The 17,625-nt window shown below is 41.3% G+C and overlaps 1 protein-coding gene across 4 annotated transcripts in view; it reads right to left on the bottom strand.

Moving 5' to 3' along the window:
* LOC144121879 (3-oxoacyl-[acyl-carrier-protein] reductase FabG-like) overlaps positions 1-17,625 on the bottom strand; it is a 91,763-nt gene that overhangs the window by 60,928 nt on the left and 13,210 nt on the right. For all 4 annotated transcript variants that reach the window (XM_077655301.1, XM_077655300.1, XM_077655303.1 and 1 more), the window contains exon 2: positions 17,314-17,568. In XM_077655301.1, coding sequence (XP_077511427.1) covers positions 17,314-17,350 — 37 coding nt within the window. In that variant the 5' untranslated portion in view covers positions 17,351-17,568. The remainder of the gene's footprint in view (positions 1-17,313; positions 17,569-17,625) is intronic.

Raw genomic sequence — 17,625 nt, 5'->3', positions numbered from 1 at the left:
CCGGGAAGTCGCCTGGGAGACACCGAAATGTAAGTGGGGACCCGGCCGGCGGTGCGATCGGCACAACACCAAAGGCGCGACTTGACATTCATGATATTTAAAAAGACACGAAAACGTGCACAATTCTTGCACATAACTTGCGTTTAAAGGACCATAGAAACGAAATTTTTGGTGCATGTTTTCTTCCTGACAATGATGCGTAAAATAATAGAACACATAGATCACTGCATGATATTCGCCCACGACCGCAAACTAACGTATAATTGAATTTCTTCTTGATTCTCTTTCTATTTCGGTTTTATGAACCGAACCATGGCTCTTACGTGCAGTTGTACTTAAGGTCACGTGAGGGACGAAAAAACTGCACTATAAACTCTGATACGTAGTTTCAACGCACTGCATCAAGAGCTTGAATTACAATAAATAGTGTATCATCAGTTATATTGCCGATTTTTTGTGCCTCACGTGACCTTAAATCCAACTAAACGTCACAGCCATAGTTCGTTTGATGCAATTTTAATTTATTTAGCTGTCGTAGGGGAATGTTAATGGCATGATCCAGGTATGCGAATGTCTACCACATCATTTGAAAGAAAGCACGCGAAAAAAAATTTGCTGCCCATAGTTATTCAAATATTGAGCCAATTTCGAAGAGAAGAGCGGCAAAACAGGTTCTAGGAAGATGACTCCACTTAAAGTCGAACTGATTTATTTGCATTTTTACGAGTTTGCGACGTAAATAGAAAACAGCCTGCTGCGCACTCTGGCCTCCAGTACCGGCTGTACAGTGACGACTGGGTTAAGGCCTGAAGCCATGAACATTGCCCAATCCCACGTGTATTGGCTGAGCGTCGAAAGCGTGGCTATAATGATCCTTGTCGTTAAATGTGAATCGTGTATTTTGTGATGTCTTTGCGTTCGCGGCACGAATATGCCTAACGCACTTATTTTTGCTCCGTGCTTCACTATCTGCGCATCGTGTTACTGGCGCGAGCCAATTCGAGCTGTTAGCACGTTGGTTGTTCAGCAACAGTAATTTGGTTTGGACTAGTTCATTCCGGTTGTTATGCGCTCAGCGTCCTGCTTCCGGCAAGATTCCGCTGAGGTTCGTGCTCCATAACACGTGATGCGTTCAGCTTCTTACTTGCGAGAGGCACATTTTTTTAATCGATGTCGACCACCCTAGAATAGTTTAACATTTCCGCTTGTTTTTCTCTTGAGGGTCGCTCGAAGGCAATTTTAACGCTACAGGGTTAAGGGTCTCATATCGCAGAAAAGCCGGCGTCGTGAGCTTTGAGCGAAAAATCTCGAAGGAAGCAAAGTATAACTTGAGCTGTAAACAATATTGGTTTCGGGTAGGAATCGAACCCGGGACCTTCAGCTTGCGAAACGGACATGCTAACCAAAGGCCAAGAAAACTCGTTGGTTCAAGCGTAATGTAGGCGGACCTAAATAATGCGTTGCTTTCCTTGACTTCGTCAAATATCTTAGAGCCATGTACTGATACGTACACTCGTGAGCAAAAGTAGAGGAGAGACTACGGCTCCAGCGGCAGCAACGGCTGCGGGGCCGCACCGCGGTGCCGCTACACGGCGCTGCGCGCTCGCGGCGAGAGTTCCCCGAGTGGCGTCAAATTTAGCCCTCGCTTTCGCTCGGCGGCTTGTCATGCTTTATAAATTCCTAGTGCGCCGTTCGGCTACTACACTGCTGACTGTCGCGACGAAGGGGAGCAAACGAAGGGGCACAAATTATGTTGCGACTTTGCTGTAGCCAATCAGAACTGAGGATATGAATACAAATTGCCCTTTGGAACGCGCTTTCCGGTTCATGGAGCAAGAAAGCTTGCTCCCGATTGCCGATTTGAAAAGGCTATTAGAAGGGTTAGACTTCGATAACGTCGTGCAGACGAGTTCGCAGCTCAAGGGAAAAAAAACCCTCTTCTTCAGTTTACGAGAAAATACCGAAGATCCGTGTAGCTAAAATCAAGCTTTCCTTTACTACTCTCGAGCAGCCGTGGTGTCTCAGTGGTTGTTATGCCCGGCTGCTGACTCCAAAGACGCGGGTTCGATTCTGGCCGCGACGGTCGCATTTCAATAGAGGTGAAATATTAGAGGCCCGTGTACTCTGCTATGTCAGTGCTCGATAAAGAACCTCAAGTGGTCGATATCACCCGGAGCCCTTCACTATGGCGCCCCTCATAGCCGGAGTTGCTTTGGGACGTTACACCCCAAAAAAACCACTTACCCCTCCGGAACGCAGGGGCTTGACACCGCGTTGTTGACCGCTTGCTCCGCTAATGCGCGACAGCGCCGTGTCGTGGACACTTTGCGAGGCGTGTTCCCCTTCATCGCGATCGCCAGCAGCAAAATAGCCGAACCCCGCAAGGGAAATTTATCAAGCATGATATGCATCCCGCGAGAGTGAGGGTGAAGTTTCTCATCACTGGGGTTTCCAGCGCAGCGTGCACGCGGCGCGAGATAGCAGCGCCGTGGTGCGGCCCTGCAGCCGCTTCTGCCGCCGGAGCAGTGGTCCCTCTACTTTTGCGCATGCCTGTATATGCGTAAGGACGAGTACGCGAATTAGGAATTAGGTAACTGAGTAGGCGCTGATAAAGGCCCGATAACGCTATCGCGTTCTACACGTAAAGGCGAAGCTCGAGCATCTCCATATTTTTCTAAGCTGCGCTAGTCGACATTGTCACCACTCGATGACGCCTAACTGAGCATTAACCGGAGTTCGCGACAAACATTTCTATTTGGACTTAATGGTTTGTCATAACAGAAGCGTGCAGCGCACCACAGGGCCACGACACAGGAAATAAAATTACATCATTTAATTTTAAAACTCGAAGCGGAGTGTTAGGTTATCCGGCCAACTTCACGCATACCCCACAAGCGTGATATTCATATGGTAACGAAAGTACAATGGCACCTTGCATGTTAAAGCGACCCATTGCTTCGAGACCGAAGCACCCAAAACGATCTATCATTTCATCTTCGATAATTTCCCGAGTAGTTGAAAGTGAAGGTCTGCACATCAGAAGGATACAGAAAATTCTGATACAGACAGTGAAGATGAAAGGAAGCAACCGACTATGAATGAGCTCATGAAGGCTATCCGTTCGCTAGATGAGAAACTTTTCAAGGTTAGTTCTAGAGTTAACAAGCTAGACAAAGCTATACAGTCACAGAGCTCGAAGAGTAATTAAGTGCTTGAACACATTGAGAAGCAAGGGCATGTAATTACGGGCATTGAGACTTCGATGGAACTGCTCGCCTCCAAATATGAATAAATGAAGGTGTCTGTGGCTTCGTATTCAGCTGAGGTTTCTGCCTTAAAGGAGAAATCAGAGGAGTTGGCGGGATCTCTTGCGGGGCAAGCGGCCATGCTGAGTTATCTTAGCACAGCCTTGAATGACCTGGAAGCCTACTCAAGGCGCAACACCATAGAAATTCATGGTCTCAAGCTTGAGCAAAATGAGGACCTTGACGTTATACTGAGGTCACTGGCAGGTAGGATGGAGATTCCAGAGACTACGCTTCAGTCCATAGAGGTGGCGCACTGACTACCTGCCCAAAAGGGAAAGATACCAGCTGTGCTAGTAAAATTTCATTCACATACTGCTCAGGAACAGTAGACAAAAAAAACGCTACGCACTTTACATTAATGAGAACCTGCCTGCACAGACAAAGTTGTTGTGGCAAACTAAACAGGAAGCAAAGAAGAAGTCGTACAAGTTTGCATGGTTGAAAAATGGCAAAATCTTTGTGAGGAAGATCGAGGGCTCTGGAGCTATAAGAATTGAGAACGTATCTGACTTTGATAAGCTTGAGTAACCATGAGTGAGGACTTCAGCTCATTTACCGACTGGAATACACACAGAAGTAGTTTGTTTAACTCCCAAGCCAATTCTGCTCTAGATCTTGTCCATATCAACATAAGAAGCATCAAGAAGCACTGGAATTAATTAAATATCTACTTGTCTGATTTGCTTGGGTACCTTGATATTGTACTTTTGACTGAAACAAATGCTAACGAGTGTGAGTCTGATACGTTTATTCTTCCAGGATTTCAATCTTTCTCTTGTTGCCGTGACTCTGGTAGGGGTGGTGGCGTATTAGGATTTGTTAAAGAAGGCTGGCACATTGAAAGAATAGCTTGTGCTTTTACTGCTGCGGAAGTAGTAGCTCTTTCACTCAGTTGCAAAGATGAGACATTTATTGTGCTAGCAGTTTATCGCCCTCCGAACTCAATACTAGAAGTATTCATTTATGAACATGCGGAATTTTTAACTCACCACGATCGAATTAATGTAATAATAGCTGGAGACCTTAATATTGACATTTCCGAAATAAAGAAACCCGGTGTTGAGTGCTATTTAGATTTACTAGCTTCATATGGAATAGAAAATATGATTTCTAGTTTTACCAGGGAAGAGGTCATGGGCACCAGACTTACTCAGTCGTGCATCGACCATATAGCAGTCAGACTCCCGAATAATGTCGCCAACGCTGCAGTAATACGAAGAAAGGTGGCGGATCATTATTTCACAGTACTGTGTGTTCTGGCGCAAGAAAGGGAAACGCCGGGTCAAACCGTTAGAACGATAAAAATAATTGATATCAAGTGCTTGGATGAGCGCGTTAAAACTTTTGATTGGAGGTCTCTGCTAAGTCAAACTCACATTGACGCTTATAACTCGTTAGAAGCCAAGTTTGATAAGATATATGCCAGTTCCACGAAGGAGGTTAAAATCAAGTTAAGAAATCCAGAGAAGAAATGGATAACGAATGATATACTTAAACTTTCTCATGAGAAGGACAAACTATGGAATGACTATAAACAAGACGTCGAGAATCTTGCCTTGAAAGAGCAGTATAGGGCACATCGTAATAAGCTTACTGCTATGCTGAGGCAAGCAAAGAAGCAATATTTTTCTGCAAGTTTTCTAGGTGTAGCAGCAATACGAGGAAAACTTGGAGTCTATTAAATGAATTATTAGGTAGACAGAAGAAATCTAATTTGGATGAGAAGTTGCTCTGTACTTTTCAGAAAGCAGATCCTTCGACCATTGCAAATTCTTTTAATGATGCGTTTGTATCATCCATTAGGGAACTTAAAAAACAAACTGTTGTTTCTACCATTCTATACCAAGGCAAGAAAACAATGAATTCTGCTGCTTTTCTTCCTGTTGATCAAGATGAGTTGTGGAACCTTATTAGAACGCTACCAGACAGCAACCCACCAGGCTACGATAAGATTAGACTGCGTGATTTGCGAAACAATTACTCTAAACTTAAAGATGTACTTTTACATATACTTAATGGGTGTTTCAAGACCGGAGAAATACCATCAGGTCTGAAGATCTCAGTGCTAAGACCCATCTACAAGTCGGGAAAAAAGACAGATCAAACAAATTACAGACCAATTGCCATACTTCCAGTCATTAGCATCCTGATGGAAAAAATTGTGCACCAATATATGACATGTTTTTGTGAGAAGTATTCTTGTTTGAGTACTACACAGTACGGTTTCCGTCGTAATATTGGTGCGGTTGAGCTTCTAGAAGATTGCTGTGATTTTATCAATGGTAACTTGGATGTTAATCAATGTGTTTTTGGATTATTTTTGAATTTATCGAAAGCATTCGATACCGTGGAGCACTCCGTTTTGTTACGTAAGTTGGAAAGTATTGGATTCCATGGTCCATACCAACAATTTTTTGCAAGTTACCTTTCGCACCGTAAACAAGTAGTGAAAATTAAAGAATCATTTAGTACTTTTTGTCATATTCAGTATGGCGTTCCACAAGTTTCTGTTTTGGGACCCTTTTTGTTTAATGTTTATGTAAATGATATGGTTAATCTAACATTAAATGCAAAATTATTTCAGTATGCTGATGATACAGCTTAAGTGATATCCCATGAATCAAGCCCACTCGCACTGAAATTACTTCAGTACGATATCAATAAAATAGTAGACTGGTTATCTGGAAATCAAATATACATAAACATAAACAAAACTGGGTTAATGTGTTTCAGAAATCCGCACAAGAAAGTTGATCTTACCCAGTCGGTTATTCTGCATGGTAGTAACTGTGCCAAATGCGAATGTTCGCCACTGCCCTACTCGAGCAGTGTTAAATATCTTGGCCTATATCTTGATACCAACATGTGTTAGTCTTCCCAAATTGACTATTTATTAAAACGACTCCGTGCTCTTTCTGTGCAGCTTTATCGTATCAAATACACTACACCTATAAACTTGCGTCAGACTGTGTATAGATCTTTAGGAGAATCTATCCTCAGATACGGTGTTTCAGTGTATAGTTCTTGTGCACCTTGTAAGATTAAGAAGGTAGATAGTTTCCTGTGCAGAATCTCCACTAATTTATTGTGTGGCACTGCTTACGAGAAGTCCGACCATAACACCACAATGGTTAAAGCAGGAGTTATTCCTCTGCATGACTTGTACTTGCAGGTGGTAGTTCTGAGAAACTACTTTTCAGCACAGTATAAACAGCCAGATAAAAAACCAGAGTCGCTTAGGCACATAGCGCGTTATAAAGTTCCAAGGGTTTATACACATTATGGTAAACGGACACGACAGTTCTATATACCCTACCACTTTAACAAACTACCTGCAAAGGTGTTTGATTGTGATTCATTGACGGCTGTGAAATCTGGACTGCAAGCGTGGTTTGAAAGTTTTAAAGAAAGGGAATACTGAGTTGCTTTCTAATTTCTATCATATTTGTGTTCTATTTATTAACTCCAGATTTTCTTTGCGTTACATTTATCAATCGCTAAATTTGTTGACTGAACTATATGTAATATTTCGGCTTTGTGTTATTGCTGATTTTTTTCTTTTTCTTCTTTTTGCATTGTAAATTGTGCAATTTCAGCGTTTTGTATTGACCGCATGCTGTTGTGACTGCCGTGGCCCGCCCACAAGCGCTTGCGCTTCTGCGGGCACACGCTATGTACTGCATATACATATCTTGCAATAAAATTCCTGTATGTATGTATGTATGTATGTATGTATGTATGTATGTATGTATGTATGTATGTATGTATGTATGTATGTATGTATGTATGTATGTATGTATGTACTTCCATACAATAACAGTGCTACCTCAATAAACAGGCTCCCAGAGGAGCCCTTGATCAGATTCGTTCTGATTTTGACCTACAATGTTATTTTTTGGCTTACATCTGCATTCTGCGTCAGCAATCCATCCTCGCTATCCAGGCACATTGTTACTACGCTTCCCGATGCGATCCATCAGGCACTTGTCGCTTTGACCAACACAGTTTCTGCCACATGTCAGAGGAATGGTGTAGACAATTGCGTCAGGACTTACAAAGAATACAGCTCGGTGCTTCTATTGCACTCAAGCTTTTTTCAGCCACCAGACCTGTTCAATCTTGGTATTTTTTCAGCTTATTGCAAGCGGGAAACACCACTTTTGTATTTGCCCGTTGTCCAATATTTTATAGGCGATGAGACAGGCCACGAATGTACGGTATCGCAGTAATCTGGCGATTAGCAGGCGGTTGGGAAGGGCTGGTTTTCCATAAGCACATTCTCTTAACAAGGGCTTCAGCTACACTGACCAGGACACGCGTAGTTTGCTCTGCAGTTTGAGAAAAAGGAGGTGTGCGCTTAAAAGAACACCATAGGTAGTACACACACACACACACACACATATATATATATATATATATATATATATATATATATATATATATATATATATATATATATATATATATATATATCAATGTTTATAATAATACAATCTTTATTCAACATCTCAAGGATGTTTGGAGTACAGACAAAAAGCCTGACATAGGCTTGACTAGGCCCGCACCCCAATACATGGCAAACAGAGGCAGCGCATGGTAAAAATATAAAGAGGAAAAAAAAGAGAAAAGAAAACACAGCATTTGGATTTTGGGAACGCAATCTGCAGCTACTGCTGCAGTAATAAAAAATATATATATAAGTGCATAAAGCACACTAATAAGTGACAGTGAAACATACGCCAGCCCAAGTTGTGCATACATCAATAAGACATACAGGTAATGAAATTATTACATAACATATAGAAGCGTGCACAAACTTAGACTCCCGTATAAGATAGTTGAAATATATCTGGTAAAAAGTAGAGATACAGAAGTAAATAAAAAAAAAACAAATGGTTCCAAAGAATAAGAAAAACATGTTCACATTCTAATTCCATACAAATTTCTTTCGTAGGTTTTTTAATGAAATAGATTGTATATCTGTGTTCTTGTCCTTCAAGAAATCATTTAGCATTGTCGGCAGTTGGAATTTCAACATTTGATTTCCATAACCCGTACGGCATTTACTCACATTCCATTGTTCGAGCTTGCGCGTTGGGTAGGTAGGAGTGTGCTTTTCCAGTCCGGCCAGCAATTTTAATGCATTTATATTTTTAGATTCTTCTAATTTATATTGTTTAGACAGTCTATAGGTGTACATAGATTCTACACTAACAATGTTCGGCTGCCTGTACATGTCCTTCGTATGGCTTAAATAGGGTGCTTTACAAATTATGCGGATGGCACGTTTCTTTAGCAAGTGAAGATCATTAATATTAGTTTTGCTTGTGGTTCCCCATACAAGTGCGCCGTAGTTGAGCGTGGATGAGAATAAAGAGTTGTAAAGCAGAATATTAACTGCTCTTGGAAAAGTAAAACAATGACGCCGCATGAGACCAACAGTTTTCGAAAGTTTTTTGATGAGGTCATTTATGTGCTGATCCCAGGACAAATGTGCAGAAAAAGTAACACCGAGCGACTTGAAACTCTGCACAACCTCTATCTCTATACCCTCAATTAGAATTGGTGGTAGTACATAAAGTTTATTTTTTGGATGAAACATAACAGCCTTGGTTTTTCCAATATTTAACTTCAACCCATTTTTTGCTGCCCAGGTGCTAACTATACGAAGTGCACGATTAGCACGACGGTACAAATCTGCATCGGAAGAGCCGGAAAAGAATAAACTTGTATCGTCTGCATAAATTATGTACTTGGCCGTTGGGTCAGTGTTTACTATGTCATTTATATATAAAACAAATAGAAAAGAACCTAGAATGCTTCCTTGCGGAACGCCTAGTTTAACCGGTTTTACGGTGGAAGAATGCCCTGTTATCACAACACACTGTGATCGGTGTTCAAGGTAGGATGAAATTAACTGAAGGGCTACACCGCGAATACCATAACACTCCGACTTTTCAATCAGTATACGGTGACTAATATAGTCGAAGGCTTTTGTAAAGTCAAGGAAGACACCAAGGACCATGTTTTTGTTTTCAAAACTTTCCAGGATAATTTCTTTTTGCGTAAGTAGCGCTAATTCAGTGGACCTATTTTTTCTGAAGCCATATTGTGCGGGAGCTAAGATGTTACAGTGATCGGTGAAAGAAGTTAGTCGTTTGAGAATAACTTTCTCAAGTCCTTTCGAAAAAACTGGAAGTATTGAAATCGGACGGTAATTAGAAAGGTTGTTTCGGTCGCCCTTTTTATATATTACGGTTACCTTGGCACACTGCATACTCCGGGGGAACACCCCTGATGAAAGGCAGATGTTGAATATATGCACCAATGTATGGGCAATTAAGTCTATTACATGTTTTACAGGCTTCACTTGAAGGCCCATTATGTCAGTGGAGGTGCTGTTTTTTAGGCTCGCAAACGTAGTTATTATTTCAGTTTCCGAGACCGGCTCCAAAAACACAGCTTGTGGGCAAGAAGGTTTCATGAAAGTTGAGTAGTCTCCGCCGGACGACACTGAGGCCAGAGAAAGGAAGTGGTCATTGAAAGTATTTGCTAATCTCTCCCCTGATATTTCTACGCCATTATTATCTAGCTTTGTGATCGTCTCCGGAGATTTGCCGAAAATTTGGTGAAATCTACGCCAAACCTGACCTGATTGCTGATTCGAGGAAGTTAAAAGATTATAGTGGTAACGATTCCTAGCAGAACGAAGTTCTTTGGTGACTTGATTTCTATACCTCTTAAAGGCTTCGAGCGCGTCCGGGCGCTTGCTTTTGATAAATTTCCGGAAAAGCCGGTCGCGCTTTTTAATGCGGTTTAGCAGTTCTGACGTTACCCACGGTTTCCGGATTTTCTTTGACCTATGAAAACTTTTTTTCGGAAAGCAGGAATTATACAAAGACAAAAACTTTTTTAAGAACTTGTCATAAGCTACGTCAGGATTATATTCAGAGAGGATGTCATTCCAGTTTACTTTTGCAATGCATTCACCAAAGCTAGGTAACGTACGCGGATTGATTTGCCAGCGGAGCAAAGGCAGCTCAGATTTCGCATTGATTTTAAAACCGTGATACACTGAGAGAAATATCGGAAGGTGATCACTCAAAGAGTAATTAATGATACCAGATTTAATACGACAAGTTTCGAAGTTAACTATAAAAAGATCAAGAAGTGTTTGGGAGCCAGCTGCTAGCCGTGTAGGTGACGTTATCACATTTTGGCATGAGTGAATATTCAAAAGGGATTCAAATTTCATCTTTGGGCTATTCTCAGCCAGAAAATTAATATTGAAGTCTCCACACAATATAATGTAGAGGTTTTGAGCATTGACAAACTGTAGCAAAGAATCCATGAAAGTGAAAAATGAAGAGACGTCACCGCATGGTGGACGATAACAACTGCACAATAAGTATTTGCGCGATTTTAGTACAAGCACTTCGAAGTCAGTAGAAGCACAACAGAACTCATCAAGAACTTCGCACTCAATTTTGTTAGAAATGAGCATCGATACAACGCCACCACGTTTACCTACACGATTAACAAAGTAAGATTTGTAGCCAGATAGCTTAATCACGTCCTCTTCACAGTCAAACCAGGTTTCTGAAAACATCACTACATTAAATATAATATTGGCTTGGCTAAAGAAAACCTCAAGAGCGCCATCCTTATTCCTGCCAGATCGCAGATTAAAATGAATGCAGTTCAAACACTGTCGAGAATCACCCAATGCACAGCCGTCCAGCTCCGTCGCGTCAACTAAGCCGCTCATACACGAAGCCATTGTGAGAGAATTAGGACAGATTTATATCTCGGCAACACGCTATCAATCGACCAGCGCTTGAAATATGCGGAAAGACAACTTCGTGCTGTTGCGCACCATTCATACTGGAGGCGGTGCATTAGGCTTGCATTCATATTGTTCGATATCAAATGTACGCAGAAACCTGCGCCAACATATGACGACTCATTGAGAATGCTTTGTGCAAGCAATATCGGCAGTGGTTTAACTTTTAAAGGTCTGCGTAAAAAAAAAAAGGCCGCAAGCGTCCGTTCTGTGTAGAAAGTATGTATTAATGTTTAGCGTGTTTTCATTTTAGACTTATGGTGCACACTGACGGTACAAAACGCTGTCATAAAAAATGGCAGGCATGTCAAAGCAACAAATGTTTTTGAACCAGCGTTGATTTCGTAAAAAGCAAACTGAACGTGCATTGCCCTGTCTTTGTCAACATGTCAAATTGTGTTTCATTTTGTGAAAAGGCGCTTGGAATTTTAATTTAAAAATGTGATTTCGGAACTAGGGTTGTTGCAGGTATTCTTTTTAAGCATTCAGGTTTAGTGTCCCCGATAGTTTCACATGCGCAGCATCCGCAACACAGGGGCAAAGGTCCCTCCACCAATAAGGGGTAACCTGCTCTGCCTACACTCAACATGCGTTGCTACAATCTTAACGTAGAACCAGCGAAACAGACAGTACCTGGTCATGTACCATGGATGTAAACACAAATGTACCTTGGGAAGCTTGGTCCTGTTGCATCCGCAACACACAATAACGCCTTCTCCAGAAACATTCTTATGCTTACATTTTTATTATTCACTGAATAGGTTTAATGGTGTGCATATACTTTCGATCATATGTATTTATTGTCAAGTTCACAGGACATTAGTTGCTGGAAACACAAGTAGATATTTCTTGTGACCGGAAGGCTAAATGACGCTTCGGTTAAAAGAATGCTGTTCTCATCATCGGAATCTATTAAAAACGTTTTCGGGTGTTTTTATTTCACTATAGTGAAATCAATTATTAACGTGCGACATTCTAACTTCGTCCCTTCTGATTCCGTGCGCAATGAACCGCGTTCAGTTTAGTGCTCCTTATGTGGACGCACACTGCGTACCAAAGCCGTACAGCAGCACAATTTTTCAGGCATACCCCGGTTTATGAAATGAAAGTTATTATGAAGGTCAGGGCGTAGAGACTGCCTGGGATGCGTACTTCCTGACAAAGACCAGGACACCTTCGTGACACACGCATGGATTCTTATGACTTAATACAGGTATCTAGTTCGTGCTGAAGACTGTGATTTCAGAAAAGATTCTTAAAGAGTAACCTAACGTGGTTACAAGAATCATTAGATAGGGCTGATACTATTACGGCCGCCCTAAGTTGGTCAATAATTGGTCTGCACAATTCGCATGCAGTGATCCAGCGATAGTTTTGCCGAACTTATACGTAATTAGTCAGAACTTATACGTAATTACTGCTGTGGGCAGTATTACAGTGCTTGCAGCGATTAATTTGTTATTTTTACATCCACATTTGTCGGAAGCATTGTCCATTCCTGAAAAGAGCTCCTGGTTATCATAACAATTTTTTATATTCCAATAAAATATTCAATACAGGGCGGTTAAGTAACACCACAGATAAGAAGGAACGAGTGAACTTTTGAATGGTAAGAGTAATGCTGCATGCTTATGATCAATAATAATTTTGTGCGCCTTATCAATTCTGTCACGCAAAACGTTTACAATTATAATCTGCAACTTATCTCCGAAGCCTCTATCGCGCAATATAAGCTCAGTCGATATAGTGGCATACACCGTGTCTGAAGGATTGGTGCCTTTCGTCGCCTAAGACAAGAGTATTTCCTCAGAACCAGCGTAGACAGGGGAGTGTTTGTTTTTTAATTTGTCACTTTCGTTTCCTTTTGCTAGCGGATACGCTTGCACATTTCGACGTGTAGTGTAGGGTCGTAACGTCGACGCGGGATCCAGTGTCACGAAGAGTGGTATACGGCTGATTTAAACGAAATCTAGAAACAAAAAAGGGGCCAGGTCACAAGTGTGTGCGATCGCTGAAGGACGGCATTCGCAGCATGGCCATGACGTTTTACCCCAGTTGGATGCTCGACGAAATGGATACGTAAATAGTTATCGCTCATGTTTTTGACTGTCTCGAAGGGAACGTGCTTCTAAGGAATCTCTGCTTGATAATTAATCAGTAGACGTTGTTATTCGTCTATTACAGTCTTTATAAAGTTCTGAATCTTTCTAATTGCACAGATCAAAATGCTGGCCTTACTTTGGACTAAGAAGTTGCAAGAATGCAAGCACGTTGTATGTACCTGAGAAATCGTAACGTCTTTCGCAAGCATTCCAAACGGGTGCGAATTAAACCAATTTTAAAATTTTTGGGACTTAAGCATCAATAGGCTTCACCCCGCTAATGCGCTGTTTGATGCAATCACCCGCACTGCCGCGACGAGAAGTTGTCAGACAAGCTTGTCAGGACGATGCTTGCAATAACACGAACAAACTAGATCTTGAGTTAACCAAAAAGGTAGATGATCTCGAAAACAGAAGTCATCGCAACAGTGTCGTAATATATGGAGTAAAAGAAGATCCAGAGGAGAACTCAGAAGAACTAGAGCGGAAAGTTAACGAAGAAATTTTTAAAAAGATTCTAGGTGTTGAAGTAAACTCAATAGAGCGTATTCACCTAATTTGCCTAAAACATGCACAGCGACATCGTCCGATAATTTTGAGATTTTTTAACTACGTAGACAAAACAAAGGTTATGTCATCCTGCTTCGAATTAAAGGACACAAAAATAGCTATATCGGAAGATTTTTCAAAAAACATTCGGGATATTGGTGCAAAATTATGGCGTTCAGCGGCTGAAGAAAATAGCAATGGTTCTAAGGTTTCCGTTCGTTTCGATAAGCTCAAAGTTGATGACAGGCTGTACGTATGGGACGCAACGCGCAATCGCAGAATAGAGTTGTCCAGATCATCTGCGCCTGCCCAACCCGAAACTTCCTCTCATCGACCCACATCTGCGAACACGCGTAAGCTAGATAACAAATGACGGGAATCCGTCAAGACGCTACGGCTTGTTTCGTTGAACGCACGCAGTGTACTGAATAAGATCCAGAGCCTTGAAGATATAATTCTGACCTATCAATCACACGTCCTAGTGGTAACTGAAACCTGGCTGCATTCCGATGTGCGAAATTCAGAAATAATGCCTCCTTCGTACGCGCTTATCCGTAAGGACAGATGATCAAGGGGTGGCGGAGTTGCAATTGCAATAAAGAATAACATTAAATTGACACGCTTAAACGGCATCAATGATCATGAAAGCATATGGTGCAAAATAAAGTTTTTTGGAAAAACTATATTTCTAGGAGGGGTCTATCGGCCTCCGAATGCTCCTCAGGAATACTTAGATTCCTTATATGATTATTTGCTGCAAAATACAAATTCGCGTTCCAACATCCTTTTAACAGGAGATTTTAACCTTCCAGGAATTAACTGGTGCAGTTTTCCTCATGAAGGCAAATATTTCAAAAATGCTGAGTCATTACTACTAACCGCATTTACGTTTTCGTTAACCCAGTTGGTTTTGGATGCTACAAGAATTTCCAGCTCGGCTGTACTTGACCTTGCCTTGGCAACTAGCTCGCTTCCAGACTGCTCAGTCAGTGTCAAGGACGGTATATCTGATCATCAGTTACTTGTTCTTGAGTGTCCTATTTCGGGCTTGCGATCGTATGTTAAACCTTCTGACACATTTGTAAGAGACTATACGCATGCTGATGATGACGGAATTATTAGTTGTATGGAATCTTTATTCCCTCCCTTTAATGAGACAAATGACGTTAATGTGCTGTGGTCAAAGTTTAAAGACATAGTCATGCACTGTGAAAGCACCTACGTGCTTTTCAAGAAAAAGCGCATCAACAGGGAGTACCCGTGGATGGATCGTAATCTGATACATCGGAAACGCAAAATAAAACGCTCTCGAAAACGTGGTGACTGGAAACAACTTGCAAGTCTAGTACGCACTTTCAAAGATAAAGTGCGCGCTGCAAGAGATCAGTTCTTTTCTTCCACATTGACTTCTTTCATGTCGGAGCAACCAAGGAATTCTGGCAATATTTATCTAAAGATAAAAGCGGCATCACAGAGATCAGAACATCTGGTACAGGCATTGACGATCCTTTGACCATTGCTAATGAATTTAACGCCTTTTTTCAATCGGTGTTTACCATAAACGCATCGCACGCGCACTTGCAACTTTACACGCTTCGTAATTCGATGCCCGAAATAGATTTAAGCAAAAACGGCATCCTTAGTCTTTTACGTAATCTAGACATAAAAAAGTCATCAGGTCCGGACAAAATATCTAATGTTTTCCTTAACAGATACGCAATCTGGGTAGCAGAGTACTTATATGTAATATATAAAACATCGTTAGAATCCTGTGTGATATCAGATGACTGGCGCCTTGCAAGGATAGTTCCGATTCACAAATCTGGATCCCCTCTAGAACTAAATAATTACAGACCAGTTTCTTTAACATCCACAGCTTGTAAACTGCTAGAACATATTTTATTTAAAGCGATTATAACACATTTAGAGAATAACCATTTACGTCATGCAAATCAACATGGATTTAGGGCTGGTTTATCCACAATAACACAGCTGAGATAACGGATGATTTTATGAATGAGCTGAATATGAGGGGTCAAATCGATGCAGTGTTTTTGGACTTCTCCAAAGAGTTCGATGTAGTTCCGCATGCCGATTTAGTAACTAAACTGCTCTCAATGGGCATTGAGCGCAATGTCATCCGTTGGATAGAATCTTATTTGTCCTCATGAAAACAATACGTTGCTGTTAAAGACTGCGTTTCTGGTACATTGGAAGTGCACTCAGGGGTGCCACAGGGGTCAGTTCTCGGTCCCTTGTTGTTCTTAGTTTATATCAATGACATCTATTTATCTGTTCAATCGCCTGTGAAGATCCGGTTGTTTGCGGACGATTGTGTTATTTATACTAGTGTAAATCATCACTCCGACCAAGTAAGACATAATGACGCGTTGCACTCAATTAGCGTATGGTGTGAAACATGGGGACTGAAGCTAAACACTTTGAAGACGGCAGCTATTACATTTACCAACAAGAAAGAACCCTTAGATTTTGCTTATATTATTAATAATTCATATATTCATAAAAACCAGTGATTGAAGTATTTAGGTGTTACACTCACAAGCAATTAAAGTTGGGAACCCCATATGGAAAACGTTTGCAGCAACGCGCTAAAAAAGCTGGCATTTTTGAAACGGAAATTGCGCCGTACTTCATCGACCGTTAAGTTAACAGCATACAAAGCTCTTGTCAGACCAAAATTAGATTATGCGGATTTAATCTGGAGCCCTCATCAAAGATATTTAATCAAGAAAATAGAAAGAGTGCAAAATTTAGCTTTGCGGTTTATATACTCCCCATACTCGCGTTTTTCAAGCGTGTCCTTTCTTCGCGACAGGGCGAAATTGAAAAAACTAGTTCATCGCAGAATTGTATCTCGCGTCAAATTTTTATATCAGCTGTACCATGGTCACTACAAAATAGCGCGTGAATGTTATTTACCCGAGCCCCCCATGCGCTCTGCTCGTACAAACCACAACAAAACAATTAAGCAACCATTTAGCAACCTTAACATCCATCAATACTCTCTTTTTTCCCCATGCAATTTCACTATGGAATAAATTACCCGAGGAAGTAGTTAACGCTAATACAACAGAATCGTTCGTTCAGCTTTCAAATAACCTTTTCTTTGACCTCTAAAATTGCCGCAATGAAAGCAGTTTCTTTTGCGTTACGCTTTTTCATTGTTATTTTGTTTACGTATTGCACTGTTCTACGTTCATGTTTATTTCTTTTACGTATAGTGTTACAATGATGTATGTACATGTTTTGTTGTGTTCTTAATTGCTAATTGGCAGTGGTAATTTACGTTGTTGTATGCACCCACTCCTGCTTGGGCCCGAATAGGGCCTGCAGTATTTGTAAATAATAAAAGAACGAAACGCACCGCCGTCATTTCCCAATGCTGGTGGCCAAATACTCATGGTCCACTTGAACCGCGCCTTGATACGTGACGTCTATAGCTTTAGCAATAGTGGCAAGTGCTCCGTGCCCTCAAGCATGCTGAACGTACCTGTGATCAAGGCGACTTTCCCTTTCAAATCTGGCATCCTGAGTTGGGTATAAACAGGGCCGGTGTAGTGCCTTTACGAAGAGTTGCGGACTGCGTGAGCCAGCTGGGTCAAGTGAAACCTTTCCTCACAGGTTCTGTCATATTTTTATTGCTGCCAGTTTCCTCTCCCACTCTTGCAGAAGTCGCACCTTTAGTGCAGCGGTGTGTGGCTGTTATCTTCCGTGTAATGAGTAACAGCGGTCGTTGCCATCAGAGCTGCAAAAGTAAAAGGTTAAAAAGAGCTATTTCAATTACCGTGTCGCTCTTTACTCG

Source organism: Amblyomma americanum, chromosome 2 (genome assembly GCF_052857255.1).
Source record: "Amblyomma americanum isolate KBUSLIRL-KWMA chromosome 2, ASM5285725v1, whole genome shotgun sequence".
Taxonomy (NCBI): domain Eukaryota; kingdom Metazoa; phylum Arthropoda; class Arachnida; order Ixodida; family Ixodidae; genus Amblyomma; species Amblyomma americanum.
This window is presented reverse-complemented; position numbering and strand designations above follow the sequence as displayed.